This window comes from Aspergillus glaucus (assembly GCF_001890805.1).
Source record: "Aspergillus glaucus CBS 516.65 unplaced genomic scaffold ASPGLscaffold_18, whole genome shotgun sequence".
Taxonomy (NCBI): domain Eukaryota; kingdom Fungi; phylum Ascomycota; class Eurotiomycetes; order Eurotiales; family Aspergillaceae; genus Aspergillus; species Aspergillus glaucus.
Window position 1 is genome coordinate 76,634 of NW_019170470.1, and position 15,192 is coordinate 91,825.

The following is a 15,192-nucleotide window of genomic DNA, read 5'->3' on the forward strand; positions in this document are numbered from 1 at the left end:
TTCATTTCTGCAACTCAAATTCATCTGATTTTTCCCCAATTTTCTTATATTTTTCTCTTCCCTTTATTCCCTTATTTTATTTTTTTCTTGACCTGTGACATTCCGCGGAATCCCCCCCCCCCAATTCCTGCTCAGCCGCGCTCCTCTCATTCCTCTCTTCTCACTTTCTCTCTGACACTCCCACACTCTCATTCTCTTTACTTTCCACCAATAATCTATCCCTGTCGAACCCTCGACTGTTATTTTCTCTCTCTTTTTTTTTTTTTTTTTCTCTTTTCGCTGGTCTCGACTTTTATTATTCTTTCGATTCTTCTCTGCTGCTGTTGCTGGTCGTCCTCCCCGCGCCAAACCGTGTCTTGTCTCCCACTCACTTTGTCGAATCCTCTCCTATCATTCATTCATCCATCATCATCATCATCATCATCATCATCATCTCTTTCCCCCATCGAAATCGTTTCGATCTAAGGGGGTAAGAGACTCGGTCCATCCAACGTTCTGGCCATGCACAAGATTTCCAATTTTACCGGCCAGGCCCGTCATGGCTGGGAACGCATGACTCCAACCTTTAGCATGTCCAGGCCTCATACCGATCTGGCCTCCCACTCTCTCCGTCGGCCCCATGGCGCGCCCCCAATGACTCCTCCGACCGGTATCGATCCCACCGTCAATCTGTCCATGAATGTGCCGTTTTCCTCCACTTTGGCCGGTCCCGACGCTGAGGATGTGATCCACGCCAGTCCTGGCGCTCTCCAGCGCTGGTCTTTTCCCGAAGGCACCCCGGAAGGCACCCCCGTTCATCTATTACCGGTTCATGTTAGTAATGTCGAGTCCTTGCGGAGACTCTGTCGTCAAATCACAGAGTCCAGTGCTGGCCGGATCGAGGCCACCGTCACCACCTCGGAGCCGAAAGTCGTTCCCTCCCTCCAACGACGACCTCAAAGTCTCGTGACCAATGTCTGTATTACGGGTGAGGGAGAGACGGTGCGCAAAATGCGGGCGAAGATTCTCAACGAGACTCCAATTCTCTTGGTACGTTTCCTTTTTTTCCCTTCTTGCGGTGACATTTGTAACTAATTCTGGTAGCGATGTGCGACGGTGGACGTGGATATGCATCTCATCATGGATGGTTCGACCAAAGGAATTCGTGCGAGTGTGCTGGAACACTTAGACACCTTGGCCGCCTATACCGGAACCGACATCTTCCTGTTGACCCCCAAGGTTCGGGATACCGACAGCGCCGTGGTTTCGTCTTATGGCTACGCTTCCGACAATGGCCTCGACCACCGATTCCGAGTCGCGATTTATGGAGACATGGAGAGTGCGGAGCATGCAAAGACCCGCGTGTTGATTATGATTGACCAGATTGTAAGCATATCATCATTGTCTTGATGAGGTGCTTTCGCATGCTAACATGCTACTAGCTCAAACGCCACGTCGACGCCCTGAAGCTCGAGCTCACAATGCACACCTTGGTCTGCGGTCGCACCCGCAAGAACATCAAGCTCATCGAAGCGGCCACCGGCACCGCCATCTACTTCCCTCCTCCGTTCCCACGAATCTTTGGATACACGCCTCCGGGTGCTCACCGTCGCGCTGAGGATGAGGTTTACATTACTGGTGACGCTCCTGAGCAGATTGCCCGCGCCAAACAAAAGTTGCGAGAGTTGGTCATGGGTGTCAAGATCTATGTCAAGGATGTCATTGTCAACTCTAACAAGATTGACAACATTCTGCTTGACCGTCTTGATAAGGTCCGCAAGGTCATGGAGATGAACGGTTCCTACGTCTTGTTCCCGCAGCTGGGCAGTCAGCGTGGCCTCGTCCGCATTCAGGGTTCGGAGGTTTTGCACGTCGAGCGCACGGTTCGGGAGATTATGGCTTTGGTATGTCATCCTTCAGCTTCCCGGGTGTTTCAGAAAAATGGGGCTAACGGCTATTAGGCTGGCCAATTTTACAGTGCATCTTGGTGGATTATCATGCCGGATCCCTCTCAGGGTGGCTTCCGCGCTCCCTCTGCTGCCGATGTTCGCACCATGTTGTCCGACATTTGCACCAACTCGGAAGCAGAGGTCAGCTTCGACAACTTGACCTTCACCATCAATGGATCCGACGATGCGGTCAAGGCTGGCATGATGGTTATCAACCAGATTCCCTTCGTCAAACGCAGCCAATACCAGATGCGCGTCAAGATCGAGCTGGCCAACGAGCACAAGGAGTTTGTCAGTGGAAAGAAGAATGGCAAGATCAACAAGATCATGGGTCAAAGTAAGTACACCCGTCTCCGTGGTACAAGTAAACCATACTGACCCCGTGCAGGCAATGTCCAAATCATCTTCGACGGATTCAACGAGTACAACTTTTACATCGATGTCTGTGGTAACCAGTACGAGTCCACCAAGAACGGTCTGGATCTCGTCGAGCAGGAAATGCCTGCTTCGATCTCTTTCCACGTTCCCGACCAGTACCACAAGCGGATCATCGGAATTGGCGGCCAGCACATCCAGCGCATCATGAAGAAGTACTCTGTTTTCGTCAAATTCTCCAACGCAATGGACCGCGGCGGCATGGGCAAAGAGGATGATGATATCAAGGTTGACAACGTCATCTGCCGCACTCCGGCTCGCAATGCCCAGAGCTTGGACCTTGTCAAGCAGGAGATTATGGACATGGTCGAGAAGGTTGACGCCGAGTACGTCTCTGAGCGGGTTGCCATCAACCGTCTGTATCACCGCGAATTGCTCGCCCGCATATCCGAAATCGACGAGCTGGAGAAGAAGTGGAACTGCAAGATCGAGTTCCCCAGCACTGAACTTGCCAGTGACATCGTGTCCATCTCTGGACCTGAGTACCAGGTTCCTCAGGCCGTCGATGCTCTATTGGGAATGGTCCCCGAAAGCCATGAGCTTCTCTTCAACAGTTCCGATGAACTCCGCGACTATTTCAAGTCCTCCGACTTCCGTGAGAATGTCTCTACCAAGTTGAAGGAACAATACGAAGTGGACACGACGGTGGATACCTGTATTGATGCTCCCCCCTCTCCCGAGCAAGGTTCGAACTCGTCTATCGCGCCTCCCGAGGATCGCGTCGTTCTAGGATACACCCGGAACAATGCGGGTGGTCTGAAAGATGCCATCGACTTCTTGATCTCGCGTCTCGTCGCTCACGGCCTCGATGCCACTACGGTCAAGGGTGCCATTCCCCGACCCAAATCCGATTCTTTCGAGGAGTCATTGCCGTTCTTCGACTCCAAACTGTTGCAGCACGCTCCTGCTCCGATCGTGACCGACTCCCCCACTCGGCCGAATTTCCCCGATGACACTAGCGAGCGTGGATCGATCTTCGAGCGGCTCCGGAGGCCCGGTAGTATCTCCTCGTTCTCGTCGTTCATCGGTCGCAAGAATCACTCTGCCTCTCCAGGATCATTTTTCAAGCACGCCTCGAGCAACGCCTCGAAGGCTTCTCTTGTCTCCATGGAGTCCCGGGATAGTGGCTACCGCAATCCATGGAATGATTCTGGGGTGAACCTCCCCGAGGACGACTTGCCGGTTCTTGGTACGTCCCATAGCCACAGCAACAGCAATGGCTGGCCAGTGCGTTTTGATACAAAGTTTCCATTCAGTGCGGCGCCAGGTGACATGACTCCTAAGCATGACCTGCGCGCTTCTTTTGACAGTGGTCGACCTAGCACTTCCAATTCTACTTCTGGATACCCGGCCCCAATTGGGCCACCGCGTTAAAAAACTGAGTTGCAGCTGTATACCCCAAAGGCACTTTGATTTTTCTTTTTTTCTTTTTTTTTCCAGCGGTTATTTGTCTTTTTTGGATTTGATTATCTGCTTTTTGTGTTTTCTTTGATACCACAGACAGTTATGCAAAGCAAGGAGAATTTCGAGGAAAGAGAAGGAGCATGGACAGAGTGGATGATACTATAAATCCTGCTATTGGAAGGTACTGGTCGCCTGCCATCACGCATTTTATGTATACCCCATTCTGACCTTGTTTTGTGGTTGATTCTGCTTTTTTTTTTTTTTTTTTTTTTACGCGTTTGTTTTTATTGTGTATTTGATCTTTCCATGTGGCAGTCTAGTGATACACGGGTGTGAGAGGTCTGCTTTTTATATTATTACTGGGAAACATTTTCAGCTATGATACCAAGTGAGATGATGTTGATGTTTGCTCGTCTGCTTTTTCCTGTTTTTGACTTATAATTTGGTTTGAATGCGATTTCGAGAGCTTTTTGCTCCGTTTCATTGTTTCAGATTGATTTCAGTGCCGTGCCTATGCTGCTTCTGTTGATTGTTTTTGTTTTGAATCGTTTATATACCTCGATTGTTGTTGTTTGATATCCCGAAATACTTATTATGTGGTAGAAATGCAGTTTCATTGTAGTCTCGTTCTCTAAGATTGTCGTGTTTGGTGCGTAATACCTAGTTGTAGTGTTTGAAGTCTTAGTCGACAGTGTAGATGAGATTGACCATAATTTGTCATTGGGATATGTTCGAGAGATTAAAAACAAAGAGGGTATCCAAAAGACAATAAACAAAAAAAAAAAAAAAAAAAAAAAAATCACAACCCATCCCAAACAACCACACATCCAATATGCTCAATAATTCTTGATAAAACCATTAAATGTACCCAACAACCTGCTTCCCCTCATAAATAGTCGGCGCCGGAAACGGATACACAACCGCCCCTTGCCCCAACCCAGTTCTCGACCCGGGTCTGGAAATCACTGATACGTCGAATCCCTTGAGAGAGTATGTGTATGTGTATGTGGAGGAGGCGAGCGTTGAGCCGCTCCAGGAGCGGGTGTGCTCTGGCCCTGGTTGTGATTGTGATGGTGGGAGTGGGAGTGGGAGTGGTTTGTGTTGGAATCGGGACTGGGATTGGAGGGAGGTTAGGGTTGGAGAGGGGGAGATGGGAGGTGTCATGTCGGTGTGGTCGTTATTGGTAGCATGAATCGCCCCGTTCTGCAGGGTAAACCTGAATTCCCTATCCAACGCAGGGCCCATCCCCATAGACAACGAACGCGGCACAGGCCGAGCCATACTCGTCCGCTGAACCGTCGCGAAATGCGGAATCAGAGGACTAGCCGGAGTCGAATAGCGCTGTCGTTCTGGTCTAGCAACCGGCCAAGCACTAGCACTAGCAACAGCAGCAGCAGCAGCAGTAGAAGACCGCCGCGGTACCGGCGCCGTCCCAACAGGTTTCCGCGGTAGCCGGAACGACGCTGACCCTGATATACTTCCTTCCGTGTCCCGCGAACGAGGGACAACAGGTGGTAGTGAGAAGCCCGGTGGCGACGAGAAGACTCTCTGTGGCCGTTTAATCGGTGATTCAGCATCGGTGACATGGAAATCATCGAAGGAGGGGAGATCGGGGAGTGCGTGGTGGGGGTTGTTGTAGATGCTCAGTTCGAGGAAGTGGTTTCCTTTTCCTTTCTCTGGTATTTGGGTTTGCGCTTGAGGTTGGGGTTTGGATACAGGGAAATTGGTCATTGACTGGACTCGTCTAAAGTCCGAGGGCGCGCTGATTCGGATTGCGCTGGGTCTGGGCCCGATGGTGGATTTCCGGCTGAAGGAGAGACTTGCGCGGATGGAGGATCTTCTTGACATTGTGTTGTCGCGATGGGTCCGTTGAGGTCGGGGGAGAGGTGGTGATAGTGGTAGAGATAGAGGATGTTTCTCATTCCCATTCTCCCCATCGCATGAACCCAACCGCATAGGAGAAACGAGCTCCGGTTGTGTATTTATCATCATATCTCGCTCCCGCTTGACGCCTGTATCCATTAGTTATCTGCCGTGGTATAGATAAATGCATGTATAGGTACTGACTCTTCCCCTCCACCTGCCGTTGCTGGCCTCCATTATCTGACTCGGAACAAAGAAACAAGCAGGAGATCCAGCTAGCGAATCGCGATCCTGCGAGCTCGAGGACCGTCATCGTCAGCTTTACATCTCCATACAGAGTAGAGGACAGTATGGAGAACTCCGCATGCACAAAACAGATAAAAGCAAAAGAAAAGAAAGAGAAACATACAAGTACGCACAGCGGGACAGCGATAAAAGTAACCCCCACGTTACTGACAAAATCCATCCCATCCCGTCCATTGAGCATGCACATCAATTGCTATTGCTATCAGACTAAACTAGAGCGTGACGCTTATTCAGAAGTGCAGCGCCTGGTGGAGATATCACATTGTTCATCACAGGCGGAGAGGAGTGTCGTTGGTTGAGGGCTGGCGGAAGGTGGGCGCGTAGTGGTTGTACTGGTGGTTGGTGTATTCCAATCATCGGCGGCGGTTGTGGTGATCAGCAAGTCCATTTTTGGGATGTACTTGTGGCCGTCGGTTTGGGGGTACGATGTTTATTATTGCTTCGTTGGGTTTTTTTTATAGAATTGATTGTTTACAACTATTTGGTGGTCTAGATTGAATAAAACAAGCGGAATGGGTATAGTACAATCGTGATATTAAGCTCACTAGACTATCTACTCTGTACCCGATGACCTCCCCGAAAATATACCAGATTATGAGCGATTGAATTAACGCGCTTAGACACGGTCACAAGACTGCAATGTCGTTAGTATATTGCCAAATACAACCACAAAGAAAGAAACTTACCCCCTTGCCCTCAGGGCAACAAGCAGTAATAGACTTGCAAGAAGGCGAATCATCACCCTTCTTAGTAAAACCTTAACCACACTATTAGCAACTACTACAAACTCACATTTCTCAACATAAGAAAACATACCAAGAATGTTAAGATTCTCAATAAGCGAGAACTTGGCACAAGACTGCTCCTGGGAACCGATGATGGGAGTGAGCAGACCCTCGGTCAGAAGACCGGAGAGGAAACCGTCGGCGTGGATGTCGGAGTGCTCGAGACAGCAGGCGAGGTGGCCACCGCCGCACTCGTTCTTTTGCTGGTGGACGTCGACGGGGGGACGGCCGGGATGGGCTGTGACGCTGAGGGCGAGGGTGAAGAGGGTGGCGATGGTGGTGAACTGCATTTTGGTGGTTTTTAGGGTTGGTAAATTGAATCCTCAAGTATTGAAGTGGAGTGAGAGAAGAGAAGAGTTGCTTTGGTTTTTGGTTTTGCTGGATGATGAATTCGATTCTGGGTGATGGCCGAGACAGTTTATATAGATTTTGGAGCTGGTTCAATGGACTCGTTCAGCCTGTGCTTTCACATCTTGGTATAGTTGTTGCAAAGGCTTCAAAATCGAGAACACAGAATGCACCTCTCAGACATGCCTCGAGTGCCTTGCGTAGCATGGCGGTATGTGAGTCGGAAGGATATACCCCGTTCCCTGCACGGGAGATAGCCACGGGGAGTGCGGATAACTGCAAGGGACTGGTGTATTTAAGCAAATGTCCCTGGATAGTCTTCATCGATTCTTCCATGCCAATGCGGATCTGACAAAATCTCGGAAGTACATAGTAGAGATTCACCGTGCCGGTTCCTGGATACCGGTTCTCGTGCTAGTATATCGTCTGCTCCTCTGCCTCATACATATTGCTATGGCTATCTTATAAAACTGGTTAGCATGTTCCTGAATCCGGAATGGTAAACATACCCTGTACTGACAAAGGTCACTGTGCATACTGCATGGCCGGCGTAAACCTGCATCCGCATGGCATCCCCAGCCAATATGCAATATAATGTAGATAACTAGACGGTGACTGAGAATAATGATACTCCTTGAGCGAGGCAAGACACAAATATCTCAGACCTACCTGTACGGATAGAGATCAACTACGGGCAGTCAAGGGATAACCCACGGTCTGCAATAATCCGTCATCCTACAGCGACTTCCACGGCAATGTCTATTACCGCTCTGGAAACACATTTCAAAGAGCCAAAATAATCATATTGAAAATCATCGTAATCATAACATGGACGCATCCGGGATATCTGCTCTGAACACCGTGTGGACTTGGTCATAGCAACCCGACCTCACCGTAAACGATCGCAATATCCGTAACTTCGTGCTCGCGTTGTATGTACGTATACGTGTATACAAATGCACCCCCTGCTAGTATCTGATCACGAGTCTGGTCGGAGGACTATTGAGCCATCAAGTGTCCTTATCCGTTGCCATCGTCCGCTCCCAGGGTATCCAGCCTTTCTTTTTGTTTTTGTTCGTTTTTATGACCACCCCAGACTCGAATACGGATATTGTCGATCGAAAGATAGGCAGTGGACGTCATTGTCTCGTCTACTGGGTCCGGACTTCACCATCCTGTTCGACGTGGATGTGCTCGGTGGTTTGGAGGGCGTTGACGTGGTCATCCGGGTACTCGACGCTGTGACGCTGTTAGTTTGAAGGACTGATAAAAGGAATAAAAGGAATAAGAGGAAGGGTGTATCGCTTACGTGAAGCCCTTGATGAGGCTGTACTCGTGTTGGATGGTTCCGCCTTGTTCTCTTGCTTGCTGCTTGGCCCTGGGACTTGTTAGCCAAAGGTAATGTGAATGAAATGGGAATAGCTTGAGCATACTTCTCGAGTTGCTCCTGGGGAGCGTCCTTCTTCAGGGTGACCTAGATAGGGGGTTAGCATTGCAGTGATGGGGGTAAGTAGAGTCATAGTCGAGTAGACGAACGTTGTAGAGAGGCATTTTGCTGGTTTGGTGAGACAGAAGTCGTCGTGCAGAGTAAAGAGTCTGTAGGCGAATAGTGCAGGAGTGGTTTGACAGATGGATGAAAGTGCGAAGATAGTGATAGGAAGAAGAAGCTAAATATAAGGTGGCAGATAAAATAGGCGGGGTTGAGACTGATAAGAGGGGGGACTACGAACTTGCAGGTTGTCTACTTCTACTAAATACTTATACTGCCCCCCCTGGATATATCACCAGACATATCATTTGGTTACTTTTTTTGCCATGTTGCGCCATTCATCTTAGCCACTCTCAGCCAGTGGCTATTCCTTGCCTTGCCTTGGAGATGATGTGATTGACTGTGGTCAGTTACCACAGCCGTACACGACATCTGCAACCCGCCAGAAAGATAAAGTTGCACTGCTCTTTCCAGCTAGATTGGAATGCAGAATACAGTCAGATTCAGTGTACAGAATACCTCGTATTGTCCTTCAGGCTACGTGTTTGCATTTACTCTAGCACGCCTGTCAATAATCATCTCTCGCTATCCGCGGTTTGCGATACCCGATGACGCTGGCCATGGCGGGGGCGGGGCTGTCACGTGATATGACATGGCTGTATGCCGTACACTCACTTCAGGGGTTTAGCAGTCAATAGTAAAATACCGGATTTGTATTGCAACACTCTGCAGAATCTACTGTCCAACATAGCCTGTTCCGTCATCCGATCTAGGGGGCATTCGCAGTCCATGCATGCCGGTGTATTTCGGACTCTCCGGCTCCTTCCACCCCTCCAGGACCTTGGAGTCGCGTAACTGGTAGACCTCTACACCAAGGGGACGAGTGGTTGCACCCATGTCTCCTTCTTTGTCATCCCAGCCCCAGTTGGAAAGATCGCCTGTCAGAAATTCGTCAGTCATGACCGTACACCCTAGATTCAGATTCATCCATACCACCGGGACAAGCGGAAAGTGCACAGAGCACATCCACTTCTGCAAAGAATTCGAAATACTCCCCTGGCTTTGCAGGTGAAGTCTCCATGAAGTACTTGGCGTCCTCGTCTAGTCCAGTCACCTGGAACACGTTCAGAACATCATGCACGTCCAATTCCGTCAACCCATACGGCACCACCGCACGGGTGAGGTTCGAATGGCAGTGAAAGTCAAACGTCTCCCCGCCCATAAGCAAGTTGACGTACGGATCACATCTAGTGCCTAGGAGATCATGGACCCGTCCTCCCCATTGTGATGTTCCGAACCCTACACTTGGCTTCCGCTTTCCCTCCGTATCCAGCACCTCATGCAGTTGTCCGCCTCCCAAAGAGTCACCAGTGATCGACACCAGAGGCCGCAAATATGGCAAATTCGACCAAAGCCGGTCACCGACAGAGACGTGCGACGCATGAATCTGACGCGTGCGAGCAGCCCAGAGTCGCTCACGGGGGTTTTTTGCATTCCAGATGTTCAGATCGCCAACTTGGGGTCCGAGCGGAGTGGTCAATCGACAAACATGGCCGGCTGGGACGATCCATGCCTGGCCGGAGCAGGGACGGATGGTGAACGATGACTTCAGCTCGCGGGCGGGCGCATCAGAGGCTGTTTCGGAGATAGATCTGTATAGCTGAGAGGTTGCAAAGACCGACGATTCCGGAGGTGCAGTGTATGCCGGGGGTGGTCGACGCGGGGTAGACATCTTGGTTCGGTCGTAGGAGTACTCCGTAGAGACAAGTGGCTTGGTGTGAATGCCAATGGTGCAGGGGCACTCATCCTGTATTTATCTGGTCACGTTTGACCTCGGACATATCGCGATAGCGCCGATATTGCATCCTGTCATTACCGTAGCAGTTTAGCTCATATCGCATCTCGTATGTACAAGGGTACGTATCCGTATCTGGCATGTCCAATCGACTTCGGGCCGGCGTGATAGGGTCAACCCTTATCATGGCAGGGCGGCCCGATAATAAACGCTTCCATTCTGGGAGTAAGCTGCCTAATATTTCAGGTGTCTACAAAATCTTTCCGTTCCTCCCGGCGATAGGAAATTCCGTCCCGATCCGCAAAAAGGAATCGCCGATAACATTTTTCGAGACCGAGCAAGCTAGCAGCGTTCAACGAGCACAGTTCACGGACCGACACGACTGGTTTTTTGCTTGTTGTGAGATTTGAGTAAGGTCCGAGAAGACCTGATTCTCAATATGGAGCAGCAATCAAACCGGACGCATCGCCCCGCCAAGGAGAAGAAGAAGTATGAAGGTATGTACGCCGGAGATAGCTCCGATATCTGCGCTTGCAAAAGATTTGCCAGAATCTTCAATCGCGCTTTTCTTCAATCTCCAGATACTAACATGAAGTCCTCACAGGTTCCAATCCGAAGGCGTTTGCGGTCTCGAATCCGGGAAAGTTGAATAAACAGGCGGCTCGATCGCATGATGTATGGCTTCACGACCTTGAAATTTTGCGATGGCATGAAATTCTCGAGTACTAATCTTTCTTCGCACTTATAGATCAAAGAGAAACGTCTCCATGTGCCTCTTGTCGACCGTATTCCTGAAGAGGCCCCTCCAGTGATCGTGGCGGTGGTTGGACCTTCGGGGGTATGTATTCCTATGCGATGAATTGCATTCGCAGGAAGAAGTCTCTAACCATTCAATTCTTGCGCTTAGGTCGGAAAGACAACCCTCATCAAGTCCCTGATTCGCCGTTATACCAAGCAAACCCTCAGCACTCCCCAAGGACCCTTGACCGTCATCACGTCGAAAAAGCGGCGCCTGACGTTCCTCGAAAGTCCGTCAGATTCCCTCGCGAGTATGATCGATGTGGCCAAGATTGCAGATATTGTGCTTCTCATGATCGATGGCAACTATGGCTTCGAGATGGAGACTATGGAGTTTTTGAACGTCTTGGGTTCCCACGGTATGCCTGGAAATGTGTTCGGTATCCTGACCCATCTGGACCTGTTCAAGAAGCAGAGCACACTCAAGGCGGCAAAGAAGCGCCTCAAGAACCGTTTCTGGAGCGAATTGTACAATGGAGCAAAGCTGTTCTATCTTTCCGGCGTCGTGAACGGCCGCTACCCAGACCGCGAAGTCCACAACCTTTCCCGTTTCTTGTCCATCATGAAGAACCCTCGACCTCTTATCTGGCGTAACTCCCACCCGTACGCTCTTGCGGATCGCTTTTTGGACATCACCCCGCCGACACAGATCGAAGAGGACCCGAAATGTGACCGAACAGTGGCTCTCTACGGTTATCTACGAGGAACGAATTTCCCCGCTACGGGTGCGCGAGTTCATGTTCCCGGTGTTGGCGACCTTACCGTGTCAGAAATCGAGGGTCTTCCGGATCCGTGCCCCACTCCCTTCATCGACCAGCAGATGGCCAAAGCAACTGGCAGGGATTCCAGACGCAGACTAGGAGACAAGCAGAAGTTGCTTTTTGCACCCATGTCCGACGTCGGTGGTGTTTTGGTCGACAAAGATGCAGTCTACATTGATGTCAAGACCGCCAACTTCAACAGAGACGAGGATGAGGAGGAAGAGGATCCAGACCGCCGTGGACTGGGAGAACAACTGGTTGTTGGTCTGCAGGGTGAAAGGAAACTGCTCGGTGAGGCAGACGCCGGCGTCCGTCTATTCCGCGGTGGTGGTGCTATCGACAAGGCCGACGACGAGGACGAGGAGACTGGCCGGACAAAGAGACGAAGCATCAAGGCTCTTGAAGGTGAAGAGGATAGCCAAGGTCTTTCTGGAGATGACGATGAGGGCTTTGAAAGTGGCGAGGGTGATGAAGAAGAAGATGACGAGGATGAAGATGAGGACGAGATGGACGACGACGATGACGAAGAAGTTGATGTTTCCACTCCCGCAGACTTCGAGACTTCGTTTAAGGAGAAGCAGAACGGGAACGCTCGTCGTGAAGAGGGCGATCTTGCTTTTGCTGACAGCGATTCCGATCTGGGCTCCATTTCGTCCGCAGAAGACCAGGTCTTGGACGAGGATGATGAGGATGAAGATGATAATGATGATGACGACGATATGGAGGGCGAAGAAGAAGAGAGCGCCGTCCGATGGAAAGAAAACATGCTCGCCAATGCCCAATCTCTTCATGGAAAGCCCAAGTTCCGTGTCACCGATTTATCGCGGATTCTGTACGACGATGCTGTCGCCCCTGCGGAGGTGATGAAGAGGTGGTCCGGAAAGGAAGAGAGTGATGAGGACGATGAGGACCAAGAAGACGGTGAAGACGACTTCTTCAAGAAGACCAATGCCGAGAAGGAAGAGCTAGCCGATAATCGCGCCATCCCAGAGTTTGACTACGAGCAACTGGAGAAGAAATGGCAGGAAGAGGAAAGACTTGAAGCCTTGCGAAGCCGTTTTGTCACCGGTAAACTGTCTCGTGGCGATGACGATGACGATGATGATGACGATGATGTCGACGACGCCTTTGACGAGGACGAGGACGATGAAGGAGACGGAGAGTTCGAGGATCTGGAGACGGGTGAGACATTCGGAAAGGAAGAGGGCGAGGAAGAGTCAGAGGCAGAGGAGAAAGAGGAAGGTCCTGTTGACCTTGACGCCGAACGTGAGCGCAATGCCAAGAAGAAAGAAGAATTGCGACTACGGTTCGAGGAGGAAGACCGCGAAGGCTTTGGAAAGCAAAAGGACAACTCTCGCGGCGATGCCGACGAGGAATTCGGCGAAGACGATTGGTACGATGCGCAGAAGGCTAAGTTGCAAAAGCAGCAGGACATCAACCGCGCAGAGTTCGATTCGCTAGACCCTGCCTCGAGAGCTCGAGCAGAAGGCTTCAAAGCCGGTACTTACGCGCGCATCGTTCTCGAAAAGGTGCCGTACGAATTTGCCGCCAAGTTCAATCCTCGCTTCCCTCTCATTGTCGGTGGACTGTCTCCTACGGAAGATCGGTTCGGTTACGTGCAGATCCGTATCAAGAGACATCGTTGGCACAAGAAGATCTTGAAGAGCAACGACCCCCTCATCTTCTCCCTTGGCTGGCGTCGCTTCCAGTCCACCCCCATCTACAGTACCTCGGACAGTCGGACGCGGAACCGTATGCTTAAGTACTCCCCTGAGCACATGCACTGCTCCGGAACGTTCTACGGACCTCTCGTCGCACCAAACACCGGTTTCTGTTGTGTGCAGTCATTCTCGAACAAGAACCCCGGCTTCCGGATTGCCGCCACGGGAACCGTGCTCAGCGTCGACGAGCACACGGAAATCGTGAAGAAGCTGAAGCTTACCGGTTACCCGTACAAGATCTTCAAGAACACTGCTTTCATCAAGGACATGTTCAACAGCTCTCTTGAAATCGCCAAGTTCGAAGGCGCCTCCGTTCGCACCGTCTCCGGTATCCGAGGTCAGATCAAGCGAGCTCTGAGCAAACCCGAGGGATGCTTCCGTGCCACCTTCGAAGACAAGATCTTGATGAGTGACCTGGTCTTCCTCCGCGCATGGTACCCGATCAAGCCGCACCGCTTCTACAATCCCGTTACCAACCTCCTCGACCTACCCGAGGACGGTACCCACGGCGACTCCGGATGGCAGGGAATGCGGTTGACCGGTCAAGTCCGCCACGAAGAAGGCATCGCCATCCCCACAAAGAAGGGTGCTGAATACCGCCCCATCGACCGTCCCGAGCGTCACTTCAACCCTCTCCGCGTGCCCAAACAGCTTGCTGCAGACCTCCCCTTCAAATCGCAAATCACCAAGATGCGTTCCAAGAAGGACCAGACGTACATGCAGAAGCGAGCTGTGGTTCTTGCGGGCGAGGAGAAGAAGGCCCGCGACCTCATGCAGAAGCTCACCACTATGCGCAACGACAAGCATGCCAAGCGCGCTGCGAAGCAGGAGGAGCGCCGTCAGGTCCATCGGGCCAAGGTGGCTGACAGCCTGGAGAAGAAGAATGAGCGGGAGAAGCGTGAGCGGGATGACTACTGGCGTCGCGAGGGTAAGAAGCGAAAGAATCCGGACGGTGAATCTGGTGGTGGTAGAGGGAAGAAGCGCAGGTGATTGTTGTCGGTTTCTGTTCATAATTGGTATTTGGTTGGGTCTGTTCAAAAGTCGTTATTGTATCTATGCTGTTGCATGATGGCTGGCGTTTTGTATCTTTCGACATTAATTATGTCTATTTTTTGATGAATCTATATATACCAGGAGAATACAGTCTTTTGTTATACCCTATTCCTTTTCATCTGAAGCACAACGTTGTATACAATCACGTGCCTACATCATCACCACACGTGACCGCGCCGCGGACGCGTCGTTAACCACCGATGAGGATTCCGCAACGGTCAATCACCAACGGTCGAGCAGGGTGAATCGTGGTTGCCAGGTTTGCCATATATCATCCTAATCCTATGGATTGCTCCTTGTCCGGTTGCCCTCACAGCAGCACCTGAGACACCTCTTGAACAGCCGGTATTGACGGCGTGCGGAGACAAGCAGAACCGCGTAAATAACCCGGCAAGAGCGCTTCATACAGCATAGCAACAGCAGCAATAACGAAACAATATCGCCAGGAACATTTCCCCGGTGATCCAGGTCGTGCACCGCTATCTTTCAAATCCTAGTCTTGAAGT

At 50.9% G+C, this 15,192-nt stretch overlaps 6 protein-coding genes across 6 annotated transcripts; 2 read left to right on the top strand and 4 right to left on the bottom strand.

Moving 5' to 3' along the window:
- Nucleotides 1-501: 501 nt before the first annotated feature.
- ASPGLDRAFT_132232 (KH domain protein) lies at nt 502-3,737 on the top strand (the record flags this gene model as incomplete). Its single annotated transcript, XM_022541107.1, has 5 exons — nt 502-1,029; nt 1,084-1,365; nt 1,422-1,883; nt 1,941-2,265; nt 2,317-3,737. The coding sequence occupies 5 exons, from the start codon at nt 502-504 to the stop codon at nt 3,735-3,737; spliced, it is 3,018 nt and encodes a 1,005-aa protein (XP_022398215.1).
- Nucleotides 3,738-4,625: 888 nt separating this feature from the next.
- ASPGLDRAFT_37841 (uncharacterized protein) lies at nt 4,626-5,943 on the bottom strand (the record flags this gene model as incomplete). Its single annotated transcript, XM_022544871.1, has 2 exons — nt 4,626-5,779; nt 5,835-5,943. 2 exons carry the CDS (start codon nt 5,941-5,943, stop codon nt 4,626-4,628), a joined length of 1,263 nt encoding a protein of 420 aa, XP_022398216.1.
- Nucleotides 5,944-6,552: 609 nt separating this feature from the next.
- ASPGLDRAFT_37842 (uncharacterized protein) lies at nt 6,553-7,011 on the bottom strand (the record flags this gene model as incomplete). Its single annotated transcript, XM_022544872.1, has 3 exons — nt 6,553-6,570; nt 6,623-6,693; nt 6,753-7,011. 3 exons carry the CDS (start codon nt 7,009-7,011, stop codon nt 6,553-6,555), a joined length of 348 nt encoding a protein of 115 aa, XP_022398217.1.
- Nucleotides 7,012-7,906: 895 nt separating this feature from the next.
- ASPGLDRAFT_50042 (uncharacterized protein) lies at nt 7,907-8,963 on the bottom strand. The gene is made up of 4 exons (XM_022547227.1): nt 8,606-8,963; nt 8,503-8,543; nt 8,379-8,447; nt 7,907-8,308 (listed from the first exon to the last, which is right to left on the bottom strand). Exons 1-4 carry the CDS (start codon nt 8,618-8,620, stop codon nt 8,221-8,223), a joined length of 213 nt encoding a protein of 70 aa, XP_022398218.1. The 5' UTR covers nt 8,621-8,963; the 3' UTR covers nt 7,907-8,220.
- Nucleotides 8,964-9,063: 100 nt separating this feature from the next.
- On the bottom strand, nt 9,064-10,498 carry ASPGLDRAFT_50043 (urea carboxylase-associated family protein). Its single transcript, XM_022547228.1, has 2 exons — nt 9,552-10,498; nt 9,064-9,496 (listed from the first exon to the last, which is right to left on the bottom strand). The coding sequence occupies exons 1-2, from the start codon at nt 10,288-10,290 to the stop codon at nt 9,294-9,296; spliced, it is 942 nt and encodes a 313-aa protein (XP_022398219.1). The 5' UTR covers nt 10,291-10,498; the 3' UTR covers nt 9,064-9,293.
- A 211-nt stretch (nt 10,499-10,709) lies between these two features.
- On the top strand, nt 10,710-14,767 carry ASPGLDRAFT_154627 (GTPase BMS1). Its single transcript, XM_022542351.1, has 4 exons — nt 10,710-10,850; nt 10,958-11,028; nt 11,102-11,191; nt 11,261-14,767. The coding sequence occupies exons 1-4, from the start codon at nt 10,793-10,795 to the stop codon at nt 14,621-14,623; spliced, it is 3,582 nt and encodes a 1,193-aa protein (XP_022398220.1). The 5' UTR covers nt 10,710-10,792; the 3' UTR covers nt 14,624-14,767.
- Nucleotides 14,768-15,192: the final 425 nt, after the last annotated feature.